Source organism: Mirounga angustirostris, unplaced genomic scaffold (genome assembly GCF_029215605.1).
Source record: "Mirounga angustirostris isolate CCGP_5_RB_7025 unplaced genomic scaffold, mMirAng1.0.hap1 SCAF_2, whole genome shotgun sequence".
Taxonomy (NCBI): Eukaryota; Metazoa; Chordata; class Mammalia; order Carnivora; family Phocidae; genus Mirounga; species Mirounga angustirostris.
In genome coordinates, this window is record NW_026991710.1 from 11843976 (window position 1) to 11866729 (window position 22754).

The following is a 22754-nucleotide window of genomic DNA, read 5'->3' on the forward strand; positions in this document are numbered from 1 at the left end:
TCATGATTTCACGGGAGCTCTAAAGAAAATATTTAGACCTATTTTACACTAACATAAACCTGAATTGAGATTTCTAATGAAATCAAAACACCAAAAAAATTATTTGGTAAAGTCCTCAAAGTAGATTTTATTGATACATTTGTTCAAATGATTGTGGAATTTTTAAAAAATCCCTCCCAAATTTGACAATTTAGGGACAGTGGTAGGAACCAGGAATATCTGAAGAAAGCAAATACAAATACATTGGTACTTTGCTAGCTCACTGAGCTAACACCAAGAAGCCAATTTATTCTATTATCCTAAAGAATCTTATATGTGGGTATGTTTGAATTGGCCCTCTGATAACTGTTCAAACAAAGGAAACATTATGGAAAAAAGACTGGTTTTCAAAATGTGCAATCTTTGAAAATAAAACTTCAAAAATGTATGTTTGAAAAGATCTGCAAAGCTTGGTACAGTGTTTATATATAAAGAGAACCAATAACCCCATTGACTTTAAAACTCAAATTAATCTAAAAAATACTTTAAATGGCATGGCATTAGTGACATTCTTTTCAAAGCATTCCATTTAAAAGAAAACTGCTAAAATTGTTCTCACCCTTATGAAAAGATCTAATCCCTTTCTAAAACAAAAAGATGATTTGCAAGAGAAACAACACTGTACAACTGACTGGTAAATAAAGATTTCTGAGGCTGTAAGAAATGGGGCCAAAACAATCAAGAAGGGATGGTTAACACAAGAAATGTGCTATAAGTAAAGTGCATGAAAGGAAGCCTGCTCAGCTAAATGAAGTAGACAAAGGTCAGGAGTCAAGGGTCATTCGCCAGAGCGGCAGCAGGCTCGAAAACCACACTGCAAATTCTGGCATCCGCTGGCGGTATCGGCATGAGGACCTGTGTAAAAACAGAAAAGTGTGAAAGGAGGAAATTTCTTCGCGATCACATGAAAGAGCTAAGACATTTGACTTTTTTTTACTAGCAATACATTTATAACATAGAAGTAAAATGTCCCAGTGAGTGTATAAAAAATTAGACACAAATACAGCCAACAGCAGCTCTACTTTAACCGGTCCAAAAGCTAAATGAAACAAGAAGGGAAAGAAATAATTTTTTGGCAACAATCTTACAAAATAAAAATCTAAGACAAAAAGATAACCCACAGAAGCAAGCCTGTCCAGCTAACTTAACAACAGATTTCTTATACTCAGAACATCCTTCCTAGAAATATAATTAAGACAAAAACAGCCCCCTCCGTAGATCAGCTAAAGAACCCAGTATTGAGCAATTATAAAAACATTACAGTCGAAACTTAAATAAACTATATAGACATAGACTGAACATGATTTCCATATCTTTATTTAACAGCTGCAGCCAAAATAAACGGCTAGGGTTAAGTGAAATTATCTTCCAGAATTAAGTATATAATGAATGATTAGCTAAATAAACATACCTAAGACATAATAAAAATTATGACTCATTTACAAAACAAGAATGCAACACTGTGGAGTAACTGACATTTTATCCCATTCACATTATGCTGCCCAGACACTACATACAAGATCCATTAGGGAACACAACTGAGAATTAGGATTATCAAAGAAGCGATATCATGGCACATAAGCAAACATTAAGTTTTTTGAATGAATCACAGTTTTCATAAAGGCAGGCAAATGTGCAAAAGGATGTTTTAACTATACCGAAGCCTTTCAGTGTGTCTGCACCATGAAGAAACAAAGAGCAGTTAATTCGTTCTTATTCATCAAACAGAACCAAAATCCTTGCATGTGTAATATGTAAGGATCCCATACAAAAAGTACATGAAGTGTCATTTTATAGACGTCAAATGGATTATAACTCAAAACTCATAGTACTCTGATTGATATCTAGTTTAACTCAGAAACTATTTTAAATAAGCTTTGTTTTGTTTTTTAAAGTAGCAGTCCGCTGCAAAAGAAGGCATTTGTGCTAATACCAACATAAGGAAATGGCAACTTGCAATAAAATACACAAAACACTTATTTCCCAGAATCTTCCCTTGTATTCCTGAAAGAGCACACACAAAACACTAAGGGCAGACTTCTTAGGATATACAATCCATGAAGTATAATGTTCATGTATTTCAATAAAGAAATGATAATATATCTTTAAGTAAGAAAAGAAACTAATGAACTTTACAAGCATATGTGGGACTGCAATTGGTTAGGACTTCATTTATGTTCAAAAATGTATGTTTAATTTTAAAATAGATGTGATGATGCCTGGGATATGGGGAGCAGGTATGGGAGTGGGCAATGGAAGACGGACCATGCTTTTATAACTGCCAAAGCAAATAATACATGAGGCTTCATTACATTATTCCATGTTTACATGTTTAAAATTTTCCATAACAAAAAGTTTAAAATATTTCAAATATAAAATTAAATTACCAAAAGCCCATTTTTATTTAATCAAAATTAAAACCTGTTCTATCTTAAAAATGAAAAGTTGAATGCCAAATATTTAAAAAATTCACAAAGTAATTTGTTATTAATTTCCCTTAAAATAAGACTCAAGGTTAGTCATCTTAACCAAAATCAAAGTAAAATGTCCTAGTACGTATCATATTTATTAGAAATGTCCTGACAGGGGCGCCTGGGTGGCTCAGTTGTTAAGCATCTGCCTTTGGCTCAGGTCATGATCCCAGGGTCCTGGGATAGAGCCGTGCATCAGGCTCCCTGCTCAGCGGTGAGTATTCTTCTCCCTCTCCCTCTCCCGCTCCCCCTGCTTGTGTTCCCTCTCTCGCTGTGTCTCTGTCAAATAAATAAAATCTTTAAAACCAAAACAAAACAAAAATGTCCTGATAAGGAAACCTGTAGTTTGAAACTCTTCCACTGTCAACCTTTGACCAGGCTTTCCTTCTGAACATATTTTCAGCTTGTTCCTTACACACTACTTAACCCTCCATGCCACCTCTTCTGAGCTTGTCTTTCTGCACCCCTTAAACGCTGGTTCCTGCTCTGCCTGATGATCACCTAGTGCCTCTCTTCAAGACCCAATCCCCTGCCTCGCCACCACTGCCCTGTTGACAGTCAGTCCCTGGGATGAAATGCTTGAACTGGTGGATTTTGCAAAAATCTGTTTCTCAGTATGTAATCCTACTCCAATTTTTAAAAAGGGAGCAATAAGAGCAAAGAGACATGGAGACTTTAGACAATTTTCCAACTAAAACTCCCTTAAGATATTTAAAAATTTCTATATTCCTATTTTTTAAAAGACAGAAAAGGAAGAAACTTTACACTGAATTCAACAATGACCTGGGAAAAGTCCTAAGTGATGGCTGAAAGCAATGCAAGTGAAGTATGCTACTAATTTTAAGGCAGGAAATATAAGGGAGCCTCAAAGGAGCCAACAGGACCAAGGAAACTACTCTAGAGATTCCTAGCTTCCCAAATATACACAGCTAGTCACCATCCTCCCCAAAAGACAGGCTCAGCAACCTCAGGTCCACCCTGGCCACTCTTTGATCTCAAAGTCTAAAGGATGGTAATAGGGATCACAGGGGAAGAAAAATGCAAGAATAAAATTATGTGTCCCATATTAGGTTGAAAGTAACCCAATCCTGCTTATCTGTCAGCATCTCCTTATTAACATCACAAAACAAATTCCTCACTCACACTGATATAAAATGTGCCCCCTCCTTCAAATATGCACTAGAATGTCTGAGTTTTAAGTATAGAGTGAAAAGGGTATTTCAAATCAGAAAGTATGATCTATCTAGAGAAGCCTATGAGGACTTAAACAGTAACTATGATACTATCTTAAAACTACAATCCCATCCTAAGGTCAATTTATAGACCAGGTGTCTGAACCTAATAGTCATGAAAGTAGGAGATTTTATACTATTAAAGGCCAGGGGCAAAGCAAAAGTGAAGACAACCACTGTTTCTAACTTAGGTTAGTCTCATAATGTAGAAAACAGTAGAGAACAACAATTTCCAAAAGCATGAAAACTGTAAGCAATGTTAACATCTTAGGCATCATAGAAGGACTGTTCAGAAAAGGGAATAAATGGACAACAGAAAAGTGAGGCAGCATTAGACAGAAACACGACTAAGATATCTCTTATGTTATTTTGCCAAGTATCTCAAGCAGACAGCTGTGCTTTCATAGACACTGACAACTCAAAAGGCCCTTCCCTTTAAATATTTGACTCATCACCAGCAAATGTCTATCTCAATACAGAACAGAAAATTCAAATGGTTGTAATACATGAGGGCTGAGGGCTAAATTACGTTAAAGAATAATAAAGAAAACAGGAAAACAAAATTGGGCATAATCGTTAAATAAAATTTTTAAATGCACGGTAAAGAAATAAATTTGTAAGAAAGCATTTTTTAAATATTAGATAAAAAGGGCTATAATGTTAACTATAGTTATTTTCCCAAATTTTTATTTTTGATTGACTTGTTTTTCCTGGATTTTAAGTATATTATTTATGCTGTATATCTGCACTTACCTTCACTTACCTTTAATTCCTCTTTAACTTAAATTAGAAACATAAGAGAGCAAATCATCTGAGACTGTGTCACCTCCAGAACTATGAGCTAATCTATCTTAATTCATAAATTATACAGACATTGAAATGCAAATCAGTACAAAAATTTATTTGCTATCATTGTTCAAGTGTTCTTCAGAGCTCCAAAACTATGCAATTCCATTTAACACTTCTTAAATAACGAAGAAGCTTTTAAATGTTATGGCAAAGAAGCTTTCTTTTATGTTTAAATCTTAACTTTATCAATCAAATCACAAATTTAAATGTCACGAGGAAACATTCAGAAGAACAAAACTGGCATTTTTTTAATCAGTGCTTAGTACAGTATCTTGCTCACAGTAGATATTATTTGAATATCTGATACTAACTTCTCTACTAGTGCTTAGGAAACAGGTCATTCTGCTTTACTTATCACTCATTATTTAGTTAATGAATATTGTTTATCAGTATTTACTTCTTTTAGTTAGTAATCTAGTAGCTAACTATACTAAGTTTTTTTTTGACAAATACATTTTTAGTTAAATGTTACCCAAATATTTAAAATATAGTTTGTCACCCATGCTCCCTATTATTCTAAGACCATGTATAAAACATATTAACTACTTTCAGAAAAAATAAAAATAAAAAGGGGGCCCCATAAGCAGTCATTAAATATTTATTGTACAAACTGAGCTGTAGTAAAAGATACTGGATCAGTCGTGTCATCTTGCAAAACTGGATACAATGCAACTTTATTCTAACACTTTCTAGGTTGTCCATATGTCCTTTTAAGGAAAAAGTGCCATCAGAGCATTGCTTTAAGAGCAACTGGCTGGAACTCTGGAATATAAGTTAATATGACAAGTCACCCTATAAACTTTAAAGGATTTCCATTTCCCCAAAATCACGTTTTAAGAAGCTGTAAAAGGAGACTTAATATTGGATTATACAAGCGCTGTCAATTTCCTTTCAAATCTTTCAAAGAAGTCAGATATCTTCATTAAAATTCATTTATTGAAAATTACCACTCATTTATCAAGGAAAAAATCACATTCAACAAAAGGAATGTAGCAGCTCCTTTGAACACTTTAATATTTATATATTCAAAACCAGTTAAGATGGAACGAATTCTAACATCCTAACAAAATGCAAAAGATTAGGTATTTAACTTTATCCCATCACCTAAATTATTTCAAGAAGTTTTCAAAATTACACAAGCAAAACAAGTAGGCAGATCATAAAAATGAACTGAAATCCGATCTCCCCTACCCTGTAACATCTATATACCCAAAAACAAATCTAACAAATTCAGTTGTGATATTCCCACAAGCATAACCTATGCTGAAATCAACTGTAGACAATTCAAGTGCAACATACAAATAAGATGTTTTTCTTATAAAAATAATTGCTTACTAGTTACTTTTTATAATATGTCCTAGAAGCCTTAGGAATTAGGAAGTACAACATTGCACCTACAATGACATAACTGTACATTAAAAAAATCTCCCATCACAAATTTACTGCATCTACCAAAGCAGTAAATGGTTTGTGGAAGCAATCAAACTTTAAGTTTTTGTATGCTTAGCAGGTTGCAACTAAAATGACACTCATTTCACCATTCCTGGGTTATATGCTGAAGGCAAGAGAGAGCAAAGAAATGCTCCTACTTAGTATTGCAACTTCAAGAACAAGGGAGGTCATCTCCTGCGTCACCAGTGTGATGCCGGAAATAAAAGAGCTGCGATCTCCTGTCTCTTTATATGTATTTAAGGAAAATTAATCTCCCAGAAATAGCAATTTGTTAACTTCTCTGCCTACAGGTATGTCATTAAAGAGACCATTCCTCCAGCCTTGGTTCCTTTCAATTGTTCTCCCTGAGAGAAACTCAGGTGATCTTCTTGTCATCTTAAGATAACTTAGGCTTTCAAAGAAAACAGTATATGGTGTAAAAAGACAGGTGCATAGTAGAATCTGAACGATGTAAATGTTTCTCCAGTTATAAATACAGGGGATTGATTTGCTTACTAATAACTGAGAAGCTTTTTGTGCTTCTAGAAACTTCAGTCTCTACCAGGACTATCAAAAGCCCAAAAGGGTACTGAATGTACCTTGAAAAAACATATGCAACAAGCCCACTGCAGGGTAGGGATAGGTTTAAGAACAAAACAATCAATAAATACTTATCCAATGATTGTTATAAGTAAGTTCAGGAATCAATCTCCAAAATACTGTAGGAATTTTAGTCATGTCTAAAGCATCTCAGCCTCTTCCCCAGTACTACACACCCATCCCCCTCAATCTTCCATGAAACTGATTTGAAACCAGACCCAGGATCCCCAATAAGTTCACATTACCAAAGTCCTCCCTTCTCAACTGCATTTTTTTTTAAAGTTGTGTTACAAGAAAACTGAGTCATCATCCCTAAGAAACTGGTGTACCTAGAACATCAATACTGCTAAATTGTTAATGAATGCTATATACACTCTAGAAGAATTTCCCAAAATTTTGTAAGAATTTTAGTATTTCTAGGGGTCCCTGGGTGGCTCAGTTGGTTAAGTTGGTTAAGCAGCTGCCTTCGGCTCAGGTCATGATCTCAGGGTCCTGGGACTGAGTCCCACGTCAGGCTCCCTGCTCAGTGGGGAGTCTGCTTCTCACTCTCCCTCTGACCCTCTCTGCTGCTCCTTCTCTCGCTCTCAAACAAATAAATAAAATCTTAAAAAAAAAAAAGAACTTTAGTATTTTCACAACTTGCCATTTTAGAATTTATTAAACTATTACATATCTCAAAAATCTGGAATATATATTTGAAATACCTATCTGAAAGAAAAACTTACCTTTACAGAAGCTAATTAATGAAAACATACATGATTTTTAAATTTTATCAAATGTAAAGAATCACCTCTGAAAGTGAAAAAGTTCGGTAATTAGCTAGACAATTAAATAGAAACCCTAAGAATAAAGAAAACTGTCAAAAATTTTTAAATCCATTCCTTCAAGTCATCTCGTTATGAAAAGGCATTACCGTTAATGTTGTCACAGTAGTAAAAGTATTCATCGTTTAGAGAAGGACATGCCGAAACCAAATCCTGTAGGCCTGCACCAGTTACAGCCAGACAACCAGAGAGATTAAGGCGCTCCAAACAAGGCAGCCCTCCTCCCAGAGTCAAAACCCTGTGCAAGAGAAGCAATCCAACAATTAGAATATACTGAGCTATGAAAATTTATGTATTCCTATGGCCCACTGGACCACTATTAACAAATCTGTCAATTTGGTAATGAGAAAATTCAAGAATTCCTATGAAACATGGCAACTCACCTCATCCTTAGGCAGCAATACATTTAACTGAGAAAAACTTCCTACATTTCTCCTAAGGACATTCAATAAACAAGTCTATAAAATTTCTCTTTGTAAGAAATTACAGCAACTCGGGGCGCCTGGGTGGCTCAGTTGGTTAAGCGACTGCCTTCGGCTCAGGTCATGATCCTGGAGTCCCGAGATCGAGTTCCGCATCGGGCTCCCTGCTCGGCAGGGAGTCTGCTTCTCCCTCTGACCCTCCTCCCTCTCATGCTCTCTGTCTCTCATTCTCTCTCTCTCAAATAAATAAATAAAATCTTTAAAAAAAAAGAAAAAGAAATTACAGCAACTCAATCCTTAGAAGTACTGAATCTTGGAATTGTAATCATTCTCCTACAGGTTGTCTAAGTGAAAATTATCAAGAAAATTACTGACTAGTTTTGTCAGTTCCTCAGAGTTAGAGCTAGCATATGATCCAACACATCCTCTCCTAGGTGTACACCCAAGAGAACTGAAAACATATGTTCACATGATAACTTGCAAACAAATACTCATTGCAGCTTCATTCATAATAGCCAAAAGTGGAAACAACCCAAATTTCAATTAATTAAAATGAGTGGATAAATAAGCATTAAACAGCCATAAAGTACTGATACATGCTACCACATGGATTAACTTGAAAACATATGCTACGTGAAAAAAGCCAGACACAAAAGGCCACATATTGTATGATTCTATTTAGATGAAATATCCAAAATAGGCAGAATAGGCATAGAGACAGAAAGCAGACTGGTAGTTGCCAGGGGCTGGGGGCAAAGAGGAATGAGGAGTAACTGCTAAAGAGTAGAGGGTTTCCTTATGGTATGATGAAAATGTTTCTGAATCAGTGGTGACGCTTGCCAACCTTGTAAATCTACTGAAACCACTGATTTGTATACTTCAAAAGGATGAACTTAATGGTAAGTGAATTACATGTCAGTAAAAAATGAAAACCTAATGGTGTATCCTAGAAGAATAAAAACATTAATATAAATAGATAAAATGAGAAGTTAGCTAAAATGACAATGGCAGAGCTGAAAAATATCAAGAACAAAATTAAGATCATCAATTTTCTATACAATATTACAACAGCAAAACTGTGAAAACTGGAACAGTCGATCTTAAAAGGGACGTCAAGAGACTAACAATACAGTAAGTTTAGTTAAAAAAATTAACATGATTGTACAGGTACGTGAAAATTAGGAAGTTAAGTAAAACTGATATCTAAAAACTATGGAAATATTTATATAATCCGTAAAGGATTGCTGACTAGCAAAGACTAGGAGGGGACATTTTAAAGTTTTGTAACTACATGTTTAAAAGAAGAAATTGATCTATTAAAAACAACTTATCAGGGCATGTGGGTAGCTCAGTCGGTTGAATGTCTGACTCCTGATTTTGGCTCAGGTCATGATCTCAGGGTTGTGGGATCATATCCAGCATCAGGCTCCAGGCTCAGCGGGGAGTCTGCTTGGGATTCTCTCTCTCCCTCTGTCCCTCCCCTCTGCTTGTGCTCGCTCGCTCTCTCCCCTCTCTCTCAAATAAATAATTCTTAAAAAAAACAAATAAAAACAATCAAAACCCCAAGTCCCAAGGAAGATTTAAATGCATACTTCCCCTTACATTTTGACTGAAAAGAAAAATTAGTTAAACTGATTTTAAATTTTTTTTTTTAAATCATAAATTTCCTTGTCCATCTCTTCAGATTTCTAATTAACAACAGTGGCAGTTCAGAACCTCCCCCGGTGGCTTGACTGAGCCACAGCATTTAGAGACAGTGGTCTTTAAAGAAGACATTATAAGGTTTAAAGTTAATTCTTTTTTTCCTATAAAGCTGAATACCTCATAATAAGAAATAGAACAGCCTTTAAAAAGTGGTCTGGGGCACGTGGGTGGCTCAGCTGGCTAAGCCTCCGACTCTTGATCTCAGCTCAGGTCTTAATCTCAGGGCCATGAGTTCAAGACCCTCACTGGGCTCTACCCTGGACATGGAGTCTACTTAAAAAAAAAAAAAAGTGGTCCTGGGCACCTGGGTGGCTCAGTCAGTTGAGTGGACTCTTGATTTCAGCTCAGGTCAGGATCTCAGCATCATGAAATCGAGCCCAGCACTGGGCTCCATGCTTAGTATGGTGTTTGCTTGAGATTCTCTTCTCTCTCTCTCCCTCTCCCTGCTCCTCTCCCCACTCAAGTGCACACACTCTCTCACTCTAAATAAATAAAATCTTTTTTTTTAAAGATTTATCTATTCACTTTGAGACAGAGAGTGTGTGAACAGGGTGGGAGTGGGGGAGGTGCAAAGGGAGAGAAAATCTCAAGTAGACTCCCAGCTGAGTGCAGAGCCCGATTTCATGACCCTGAGATTGTGACCTGAACCAAAAATCAAGAGTTGGATGCTCAACCGACTGAGCCACCCAGGCGCCCCTAAATTAATAAAATCTTAAGGAAAGGGCGCCTGGGTGGCTCAGATGGTTAAGCGTCTGCCTTCGGCTCAGGTCGTGATCCCAGGGTCCTGGGATCGAGTCCCCCCCCCATCGGGCTTCCCGCTCCTGGGGAGCCTGCTTCTCCCTCTGTTTCTCTCTGTCTCTCATGAATAAATAAATAAAATCTTTAAAAAAAAAAAAATCTTAAGGAAAAAAAAAGTGGTCTGAAAGATCTCAGAAGCTAACTTCAACACAGAGACTGCTCCATTTCCTAAAATTTAAGAATTTTCAGCACACTGAGGACAGACTGCATAGAATATAGAACTTCTTTTCACAGTGTACTTCAAGAAACCACTTGTGCAAGGCACTGACCTCAATGAGCTTAATGGGAAATCAAACAAATCAAAAATAAATATGCAATTATAATACCATATGATGGTCTCCTGGGAACATACAGAAGGGTATTGATGGGGGAGAGAAGGGGAGTCCAAAAAAGTTTCCTATAAGAAGTTTTTTGTTTTGTTTTAAGATTTCTTATTTATTTGACACAGAGAGTGAGAGAGAGCACAAGCAGCAGGAGCGGCAGGCAGAGGGAGAGGGAGAAGCAGGCTCCCCATGAAGCAGGGAGGCCGACTCTCGGGCTCGATCCCAGGACCCTGGGATCATGACCTGAGCTGAAGGCAGACACTTAACTGAGCCACCCAGGAGCCCCAAGAAGGGACATTTAAACTGTGACAGAAACGAACAGAAGTTAGCCAATAAATGTATGTTACAGACAGTGCAAATACAGATGTCTAAAGATGAGAAATATGGCACCTTGAAGGAAGAGAAAATAGTGGAGTATGGCTAGAGAAAGGATGGCTCTGTGGGTGGGTGTGTGTTTGTGACATTTATCTGTTTATTGTCTTTTTTTTGGCAGGGGTGAGAATATGACCAGGTAAAAATTTAGAGAGTTAAGAAGATAACAAGATATATAAAGATATATATATATCAACTACAGAAGTAATAAGCAAGGGCCAAGAATTCGGACCTAACCAAACTGCAACAAAACTCACTGAAAGGTTTAGATAGAAGAGTAATTGCAAGTAAAAAAAATGCATCCTAGGAAGATCACTCTTCTACCTTTTATCACCAATGCCCAAGTATGTCAGGCACAAGCCTAAACAGTAAAATGCAAGATTAGTAAAATACAGGTTCTGCCCTCAACTAGGGAAAGAAACATTAAACAAAGTATTGACAATACATGCAATAAGAAAAAAAAAGTTATAGAAATATTTACAAGTTATAGAAATATTACAGAGCAGGGAATGATTCAAAAGTAGTCATCTTTAAAGAAAAAGAACAAAATCCAGAATTCAACAATGTATAATTCACACTATCTGGTATCAAAGACATTCAAAGAATCAGGAAAAAATCAATCAACAGAAACAGACCAATAAATGACAATGATGGGATTAGTAAACAATGACTTTAAAAAAAATGCATACAAACCCTGGAGCAAACACTAAATACATGAAGTACTAGCCAACAGAAGAAATAAAACAAGAGGGCGCCTGGGTGGCTCAGTTGGTTAAGCGACTGCCTTCGGCTCAGGTCATGATCCTGGAGTCCCTGGATCGAGTCCCACATCGGGCTCCCAGCTCGGCGGGGAGCCTGCTTCTCCCTCTGATCCTATCCCCTCTCAAGCTGTTTCTCTCTCTCTCTCTCAAATAAATAAATAAATAAATCTTTAAAAAAAAAAAAGAAAAGAAATAAAACAAGATACTAAAAAGTACTTAATAAATCCAAAAGAAGGGCGCCTGGGTGGCTCAGTTGGTTAAGCGACTGCCTTCGGCTCAGGTCATGATCCTGGAGTCCCTGGATCGAGTCCCGCATCGGGCTCCCTGCTTGGCGGAGAGTCTGCTTCTCCCTCTTATCCTAACCCCTCTCATATGCTCTCTCTCATTCTCTCTCTCTCAAATAAATAAATAAAATCTTTTAAAAAATAAATAAATAAATAAATCCAAAAGAAGCAGGAAAAGACAAAACGAAGAAAAGATAAAACAAGAGGAAAACAAACAGCAAGATGATAGGCATAAAAATAACCATATCAATAATTATGTTAAATGTAAATAGCCCAAATAGATCAATTAAATGACAGGGAATACCTGACTGAGTTTTAAAAAGTAAGACCTAACAATATATGCTGCCTACAAAAAATTAAAAGAGCAGTTGCCTTGGGCTCAAGAAGAGAAACAGTAGTGTATAACAAAACAATAATGGCAATGTGAGGGGGTCAAAGAAGGTTGGGAATTTAAATAAGAGGCTAATTTTAATCAGTTAATGGCCAAGATTTATTTCATTCCTATGAAAAACTGAAAATGTTGCATTAAGACTATACACATAACACTATCTGTTCCCTATGGCTTCAATCTACTTTAAAATATTGATTTTCGGGGCACCTGGGTGGCTCAGTGGGTTAAACATTTGCCTTCAGCTCAGGTCATGATCCCAGGGTCCTGGGATAGAGCCCCTCATCACGCTCCCTGCTCAGCGGGGAGTCTGCTTCTCCCTCTCCCTCTGCCTCTCCCCAGCTGCTTGTGCTCTCTCTCACCCTTTCTAATATAAATCTTTAAAAAAAAAAAAAATCTTGATTTTTCAATCTGTTTTTATAGTCAATGCTCTTGTAACAAGCCCCATATAACCAATGTGCCAAAACTCATGCTACCCCATCCCTAAATAGAACATAATGACTAATGCAGAAGGACTGAAAGCTCCCAATTAGCACCTCTGTTCCCATATACTAAGTTGTATGCACATGTGAGTTTTATTTGTTCTCAAACCTACTGACACCAGTTGTAGTTACTATTGTGATTAATTAAAATAATTTTTATTACTATTTTTTTTTAAGAAGGCTCCACACTGAGTGTGGAGCCAGTGTAGGGCCTGAACTCACAACCCTGAGATCTAGACCTAAGCTGAGATCAAGAGTCCGATGCCTAACCAACTGAGCCATGCAGGTGCCAAAAATTGAAATAATTTTTAAACCAACATAATAAATACAAAAAGGCAGTAACCTCTTCAACATCGGCCACAACAACTTCTTTCAAGACACGTCTCCAAAGGCAAGGGAAACAAAAGTGAAAATGAACTTTTGGGACTTCATCAAGATAAAAAGCTTCTGCACAGCAAAGGAAATAGTCAACAAAACAAAGAGGCAACCCACAGAATGGGAGAAGGTATTTGCAAATGACATATCAGATAAAGGGCTAGTATCCAAAATCTATAAAGAACTTCTCAAACTCAACACCCAAAAAGCAAATAATCAAGTCAAAAAATGGGCAGAAGACATGAACAGACACTTCTCAAAAGAAGACATACAAATGACTAACAGACACATGAAAAAATGTTCATCATCATTAGCCATCAGGGAAATTCAAATCAAAAGCACACTGAGATACCACCTTACACCAGTTAGAATGGCAAAAACTGACAAGGCAAGAAATAACAAATGTTGGAGAGGCTGTGGAGAAAGGGGAACCCTCTTATTACACTGTTGGTGGGAATGTAAGTTGGTACAGCCACTTTGGAAAACAGTGTGGAGATGCCTCAAAAAATTAAAAATAGAGCTACCCTATGACCCAGCAATTGCACTACTGGGTATTTACCCCAAAGACACAGATGTAGTGAAAAGAAGGGCCATATGCACCCCAATGTTCATAGCAGCAATGTCCGCAATAGCCAAACTGTGGAAAGAGCCATGATGCCCTTCAACAGATGAATGGATAAAGAAGATGTGGTCCATATATACAATGGAATATTACTCAGCCATCAGAAAGGGTGAATACCCAACTTTTATATCAACATGGATGGAACTGGAGGAGATTATGCTAAGTGAAGTCAGTCAAGCAGAGAAAGTCAATTATCATATGGTTTCACTTATTTGTGGAACATAAAGAATAGCATGGAGGACATTAAGAGAAGGAAGGGAAAAATGAAGGGGGAAAATCGGAGAGGGAGACAAACCATGAGAGACTATGGACTCAGAGAAACAAACTGAGGGTTTTAGAGGGGAGGGGGGTGGGGGGATTGGTTAGCCCAGTGATGGGTATTAAGGAGGGCACATAGTGCATGGAGCACTGGGTGTTATATGCAAACAATGAATCACGGAACACTACATCAAAAACTAATGATGTACTGTATGGTGACTAACATAACAATAAAAAGTGGTCTGGGGCACGTGGGTGGCTCAGCAAAATGCAAAAAAATTTGCATTTATTTCCTTAGCCTTTTTCCCAAGAAATGCATATAAAATGCACTAACTTTATTCCAATCTCTACTCAAAAAATGCTTCTTTTCAAAGCCTTTCCTGCTTATCAAATATGAAGGAGCATTCTATGTATTCTCTACTCCATAAACTAACTTTACTTTTCTTCAGAACAGTCTGATATTACACGTTTACGGTCTATTACTACCACTAGATTATAAACTCTATGAAAACAGGGAATTTGTCTTATTTATAGATCCCTAGCAATTAGAACAGAGCAAGTCATGTAGTAGGTGCTCAATAAATATTTAAATGATTTAGAAAGATTCCTTCAAGAAACCTGACTAAAAAGGTCATTTGCACTCAGACTGGAGACTTTTTCAGTCAGCCAGCAGTCCAAATGATATCAGATAAGATAGTTCCTGTGTGGTTCCCCAACATCAAAATTAATTCTTCCTTAAATTCAAACTCAGTCAGGGGCACCTGGGTGGTGCAGTTGGTTAAGCATCTGACTCTTGGTTTTGGCTCAGGTCATGATCTCAAGGTCGTGAGATCAAGCCCCACATGGGGCTCCATGCTAAGTAAGTACAGTCTGCTTAAGGCTCTCTCTCCCTCTCCCTCTGTCCCACCCCACTATGTGCTCTCTCTCTCTAAAATAAATAAATCTTTAAAAAAAATTCAAACTCGGGCGCCTGGGTGGCTCAGTTGGTTGAGCGACTGCCTTCGGCTCAGGTCATGGTCCTGGAGTCCCTGGATCGAGTCCCGCATCGAGCCTGCTTCTGCCTCTGACCCTCCCCCCTCTCATGTGCTCTCTCTCTCTCATTCTCTCTGTCTCAAATAAATAAATTAAAAATTAAAAATTAAAAAAAATCTTAAAAAAAATTCAAACTCAAGTGTTTATTTCAAGGATATCTCATATACAAACTCTTCACCACTAGTTGCAAAACCGTAAGGCAGAAATGTAACTTATTTCCATTGCCAATAGCAGTAAATTTTTTACTTAGTTATTTCTAAGGTTAATATCAAAATTAGTAAGTTCCAAAATCATACTGTGAAATAACAACTAAAAATCACTTTCATGCTTTTTTTCAAATTTCACTTAGGAATTCACTTCCTGCCTTAGAGGGAAGTGGGGATGGAAACTTGTATTCAAATAAAGCCCTATAATTCTGTGCTTTTTTTTGCATTTATTTAAATTCAATTAATTAACATATAATGTATTATTAGTTTCAGATGTAGAGTTCAGTAATTCATCTTATATAATACCCAGTGCTCATTATATCATGTGCCCTCCTTAATGTCCATCACCCAGTTCCCCCAACCCCACCAACGCATCCCCTCTATAATTCTGCTTTTAGATGAAATATGCCCCCCTCCTAGCATTTTCCAAACCTAAGAAGTTTCTAAATCCTTTTTCACTAAAAGCAAATAGAAGATACCTCTTAATTATATATATATATATATATATATATTTTAAAGATTTTATTTATTTATTTGACAGAGAGAGACACAGCGAGAGAGGGAACACAAGCAGGGGGAGTGGGGGAGGGAGAAGCAGGCTTCCCGCCGAGCAGGGAGCCCGATGTGGGACTCGATCCCAGGATCCTGGGATCATGACCTGAGCCGAAGGCAGACGCTTAACGACTGAGCCACCCAGGCACCCACCTCTTAATTATATTAATCAAAATTCTGACTCCCTTTGAAATCGATTTTTAATTATACAGAATTTTTAATAAATTTTGGCTTATTTAAAAATATCCCCCCAAAAAATAAAAAAATTTAAAAAAATAAAAATATCCCAACAAAACTAAGAAAACAGGAAAACTGCCACTTGCTCAGATATCACTGCAGCTCTGAAATGTTACAAAAGGTTGTGTTACTTCATTCTTTGAACAGTAAAACTGGTCATGTTGAAAATGCAACTGGGGGCACGTGGGTGGCTCAGTTGGTTGAGTGCCTGACTCCACTTCAGCTCAGGTCTTGAATCTCAGGGTACTGAGTTTGGGCCCTACACATTGGACTTCAGGATGGGTATGGAGCCTACTTAAGAAACAATAAAAGTGGCAGCAGCTTTTTCTGCTCACGGGTCCTGTCCCCATACTTTAATAAAATCACCTTTTTGTACCCCCTCCCAAAAAAACTCACCACAACATTAAAAGTAAAAAAAAAATTTTAAACTTAAAAAAATTAAAAATTAAAAAAAAAAAAAAAAGAAAATGCAACTGAGGGGCGCCTGGCTGGCTCAGTCAGAAGAGCATGCAAGTCTTGATCTCAGGGTTGTGAGTTTGAGTCTCACATTGGGTGTAGAGATTACTTAAAACTGAAAAAAAAGAAAAAGAAAAAATGCAACTGAATGGAGTCACAAGTAAGTTTTAATAACGTATAGTGGTAATGAAAAAGATAATGGTATTGGAAAATGAATTATTAGGTTTTAAACTGAACCAAAGATTCCTTTTTGGGGCGCCTGGGTGGCTCAGTCGTTAAGCGTCTGCCTTCGGCTCAGGTCATGATCTCAGGGTCCTGGGATGGAGCCCTGCATCAGGCTCCCTGCTCGGTGGGAAGCCTGCTTCTCCCTCTCCCCCTCCCTCTGCTTGTGTTCCCTCTCTCGCTGTGTCTCTCTCTGTCAAATAAATAAATAAAATCTTTAAAAAAAAAATTAAAAAAAAAAAAAAGATTCCTTTTACTTTAAAACCAATTTACATTCAAAAACAACTTAAACCATATCAGGAATATAATATAAAAATATAATAAAAAAGTTTAAAAAGGAATGAGAATATGGTTGTCTTTTACTTTCTATTGCTTTAACTACAATCTATGCACCTTAGTTTGAACAAAAAGAAAATTAAGGGAATGATGCACAGCAGCCAAACCATAGTAACAGCAGTTACCTCAGGGGAAAACATTCTTGTACACGACTTCTGGAAGATTTTTGTAATAATCTCATATTAAGTATCTTTTATAATGGCAGGGAAGTATTAGGTTTTGTGCTGGATAAATTCTTCATTATAACATATCTGACATCCGATTATTAAAGAAGTCTGGTAATACTCAAATCTACAGTTGACCCTTGAACAACTCGGAGGTAAGCACATCAACAATCCCCACCTCATGCAAGAGAAAATCTGAGTGTAACTTCTGACTCCCAAACACTTAACTGCTAGTAGCCTACTACTGACTAGAAGCCTTACCCATAACATAAACAGTCAATTAACACGTATTTTGTATGTTATGTGTATTATATACTGTCTTCTTACAATATAAATATGTAGTCAATTTCCAAAGGCTCATGTCAAAGATAACTAACATCATTACACAGCGGCTACTACTTACTGAAAATCTACTATGTGTCATCTATTCATTTTATATAAGGCTCAGATTAAGTATTTTAGACAAAGACAGTTATGTAGAAAAAGAAAACAGTATCAACCTACACCAAGTCTGTCTGGCCCCAAAGTGAGTGAACCATGGTATTTTCTCCAAGATTTTGCATAAGAACACATAACCTAACAGAGCTCTAAGTGGGTCCTATAAAACATGAACTAGAATCTAGCTGCTGAGAAGAGATACCTCTCTGGACTAATGAATGTTTCACCTCCACCCTTCCTTGCTCTAGGAAGAAAGAGATCAATTTAATCTACTAAAGATTCTAATGACAAAAAAAAAACAAAGTAAAATACAGAACTTCTCCCATGTAGTCTCTTCATAACTTAAAAAGGCAGTACAAGCAGCTCATGCTCAAAGACCAAAAACTCTAAACTCTGGCTATTCAATTCCAATACAACTCAACAGCGCTTTTTGTAAAAACTTAAGGCTATATAATGGCACTAAATTACTCTGCAGACATTCTACAGTTTCCAAAAATCCCCAATATAAAACCATGACTCATTTAAGTTAAAGAAAATCCTAAATGATGAAATAAATGTAATTCTGCACCCCTTTAGTAGGCCAAATTCTAGTATTAATGCCAATAAATTAGTATAGAATTATTTTCTTTTCAAAAACCTTTACAAAGATCCCTTTTTCTGCTAACTTTCCTATAAATTTAAAATAGGATTTTTATTTATAGAAGTTTTAACTGAAAACAACATTTTTGTAAATTATTAAACCATATGGGGTACATTTGAAATACGTATTTTTTTAAGGACCTCGCTCCTTAAAGAAAGAATACAGAAAGCTACTCAAAAAATACTATTTTTCTGCTTTTCCGCCTTCCACTTATATATCACCAACCTACTTTTATAAACTTATATCCAACCACGCCCAGTACGTATCCTTCACTACAACCAAACTGGAATACCAAGTCTCTAGGCATTCCCTATTGAGTCCAACTTAATCTGCTAAAGATCATACCTCTGAGAAAAGAAGAGTATTAGGCTTTATTTGGATGAATTTTCACTGTTTAACATGTCTAGCACCCCATTATTAAAGAACCTTAATAAAATTCAAGTCTATTACAGGGTAAAAGAGAAAACACATAAACAATTTCCAAAAGTTCCTATCAAAGATAGTGAAATAATTCTTGCACATTATTAATGCTGAGAACAGCCGTACAACAAAATAACAATAAAAGCAACTACAACAGCGCTTTACTACTGCGTGTATGGTGTGCTCACGTATTCCCCACTGCTTGGAATGAATGGTGTCTGCTCCAACTGCCACCTATCAAAATCCTTCGTTTTTCCTCAAGATTCAATTCAGTGTCATTTCTTAATTTTTTTCCTTTTTTTTTTTTAAGTAGGCGCTCCCCTTCCATGTCCAACGTGGGGCTTGAACTCACAACCCTGAGATCAAGAGTCAGATGCTCTGTTGACTGACCCAGACAGGCACCCTTCCTCATTAAATTTCCTCATCATTTACTACAATTGAATGAAAGGTCTGTCTCCCTCTCTCTCTCCTTTGATCCCCACAGAATCTTTACTCGACATCCCTTATAGAGTGTACAAAAAAAATACACAGCAACAGAATATGGTATACATTATTTTCTTCTCTGTTACAAGCCCTTGAGGGAAAAACTATCATCTCATTTTTCTTTTCACCCAGTAAAGCACCTTAGAAAATTTGGAGGCATTTGCTAAGTATTGATTAAACTCAATGTTCTGGGCGCCTGGGTGGCTCAATTGGTTAAGTGTTTGCCTCCGGCTCAGGTCAGGATCCCAGGGTCCTGGAATCAAGCCCCGCATGGGCTCCCTGCTCAGCGGGGAGTCTGCTTCTCCCTCTGCCCTTCCCCATCTTATGTGCACACACGCACTCTCTCTCTCTGAAAAATAAACAAAAATTCTTTTAAAAAAAAACAAAATAAACTCTTAATGTTCTTCTGTATATCACAAAGAATTTAAATGGACTGAAATGAAACTTCAAGCTCAAGTTATATTGTTCTAATGCTTTGAACTAAGACAGATTCTGGTTAACTCTTTCGGTTAAACAAATCAGCTAGCAGGAATGACTTAGACTGAAATTTTCATATTCCATTTGAGAATGTAAGCATGTCCATTTCTTAATATTCTGCAACTGATTACTTACCTGAGACCATGGTCTGTAATCTGATAACATCCAGACAGACTGAGAAAGAGAAGTACACGTCCAGTCTCTTGATCAGATTTTTCACTCCCAGAGTAAATTAAGTCTTTTCCTCTAAGCAATCTAGTCCTTGCTGCTTTTTTACACAATGCAGAAGACTCTGGGAGTGCTGACATAGTTCTTAGAGCTGTTCCTGTACAACAAAACGAATGACCACAATATGCAAAGGCTGGAGAAGCACAATGCTGTTGCCAACAGACACTAGTCCTTAGTCCAACAATATCTTTACTGTAACAACCAGCGGAGGAACAACTAAAGTTGGATGCTGTTTCCATTACACAAAGACTTTCAACATTTCTATGTCTCCATTCTACAGCATCTTCAATATCAGCCAAATCTTCAGCATCTAACATCCACACATACGGAGAAGTGAAACTGTCAGAAGAAACAGGCTTAGTCCAGGGGTGTTCATTATCCATTTCTTCTCCAATACCTTTGTTAGTTAAATCGTGCAAACAAGCATACGGCTTGGTGGACTGCATTGTAATGTCTTTATTCTTCCATGTAGTCGAAGTAATTTTGCTCGTAGAAGTTTTTAAAAGGCCACTCTGATGAGATGTCAGAATTCCAAGGGCTCTAGAGATCTTCTCTAGAGCCGCATCTGTGATTTTTTCACATCCAGACAGATCAAGATGCCGAAGACTCTGACAGCAACCAAGCCAAGACCAACTATAATTAAGAAATAATAAGACTATCAGTGGATATTGTTAAAATCTTCAAAAGCATTTGACTGTGAGTAGAGAGAAACTAGAAGATTTAAAATCTAATATAATCAAATATTTACTGAATATCTACTGTGAGGCACCATTTTAGATGCTAGGGATAGGAAAAGACAGTACGAGTAATTAGGGTCTAAGAGTATTGCTAACCTAACAGAAGGGCAGGAGAGGAGAAAGGTACAGAAGGGAGAGACTTCACTTATTATTCCAAAAAGTAACCAGGAGGAAAGGCTGTACAAACACCAAAGAAAGAATAACTAATGATTAAAGGAGGAAGATCCAGAAGAAACAAAGTCTAGGAACTGGGAGAGAATTGGCCATAGCTAGAGAAAGGTACACCTCTCCCTCTGAAACAGGAAGAGAGATGCTGATATAAATGCTAGGGTGGGAAAGAGAAGGGTGAGGTAGAATAAGAAGGAAAGTGATGGCATCTAAGGAAATAAAACTTGTGAAGACTGTAGCTTGAGGAAAGTGTTACAGTTCCAGAATATGAAGAATGTAAGAGAAAGCTTTGCCAAATGGCATTTGGAGCCCAGATGAAATTGGAAACTTCTTAAAAACATATAGTGCCAATCTACACTGACTGCCCAGCAAGGCTCAAAGGTCTAGACACAGTAACAGGATTATAAAGATGACAGGATGATGCAAATTGAATTTCTGGATCAGCTGGACCCTATGGACAAAGAAGCAAAGAACTGGAGGGTATTATCAAGTTATAGTCATACATGACTGAGATCTGAAAGTAAAAAAAATAATACAATTAAACTGTAATTATGGAAACGAACTACAGAACAATTCTACTAATTCATAGGTAGAAATAAATTATAATACTGAAATATTCAAAAATAACTAACCTGTCAAACGCAGAATCTGAAATGTCAGTCTGGGTCAGATCCAGATGCTCCAAGTTAGGACAAAGTTCTAATATCTGCCTAACCTAAGGTGGGGAGGGTGGATTAAGAAAGATACAACTTTTAGTAAATAACATAAGCCAGTGGTTCTCAAGCTTTTGGGCATGTAAACATCACTTCAATTCTGTTTTACTATATTCTGGACTCAAACTCTGGAGAATCTGTTTTAATAACCATGAGATTAGACCCAGGAAATTTACATTTTTAAGGAATACCCAATGAGATTCTAATGTAGGACATTACAAGACAGACTTGTAAAACAGTTAATTTAATCTCACTTGCCTGTTTTACCAAGCCTTACATATAAGGAATCATAAAAACTGGGTTTCATCACTTAACTTAGTATCTGTGAAACTGAATAAATTGTTTGTCTCCTAGTCTGTTTCCTTTTCTATAACGTGTAGACAGTACCTATACCAAAATTACTATGAAAACTGAAATTAAATAGCATGAAAAGTTAGCAGTGCATGCCTGCCTTTGGGAAGACACTCTCATGGGTAAACAGCTTTTTTTTTTTCCTTCATTAAATTCAGAAATAAGTAAAACAAATTTAGATCACTGCTATTTTTTCTTAATACCCAAACTAGTGCTAACTTATACATACCATTTTGCTGGAAACTGCAGAGCTGTATGCTAATACTATAGTTTTTACTGAAGTTCCAACATATGGCAGAATGTTATGAATTAAGCCATGAAGTAAACGTTTTTCCATTTGTGCAATGCTGATAGCAATCGATTCCTCTGCAGACTCTTCTGTAAAATGAATTCAAAAATCTAAGAATTTGATACCACTAATTATAACTAGGCTACTCAAGGAATCACCAAGTCATTAAATATGAAATGTTTTTTGCTATTCTTTTTTTTTTTTAAAGTAGGCTCCATGTCCAGTGCAGAGCCCAACGCAGGGCTTGAACACATGACCCTGAAATCAAGACCCAAGCTATGATCAAGAGTCAGGCGCCGCCTTTTCCCTCTCCCTCTGTCTCTCTCTCTTTTTTTAATACTTTATGCTATTCTTAAACTCCCTTATGTAT

The 22754-nt window shown here is 36.8% G+C and overlaps 1 protein-coding gene across 2 annotated transcripts in view; it reads right to left on the reverse strand.

The window, feature by feature from the left end:
* Window positions 1-99: 99 nt before the first annotated feature.
* The window catches only part of FBXL5 (F-box and leucine rich repeat protein 5), a 47420-nt gene continuing 24765 nt past the window's right edge, over window positions 100-22754 (reverse strand). For both annotated transcript variants that reach the window (XM_045881456.3, XM_045881457.3), the window contains exons 7-11: window positions 22325-22473; window positions 21664-21746; window positions 20034-20759; window positions 7536-7684; window positions 100-894 (exon numbers count right to left, since the gene is read on the reverse strand). In XM_045881456.3, the coding sequence (XP_045737412.1) occupies window positions 818-894; window positions 7536-7684; window positions 20034-20759; window positions 21664-21746; window positions 22325-22473 (1184 nt within the window). In that variant the 3' untranslated portion in view covers window positions 100-817. The remainder of the gene's footprint in view (window positions 895-7535; window positions 7685-20033; window positions 20760-21663; window positions 21747-22324; window positions 22474-22754) is intronic.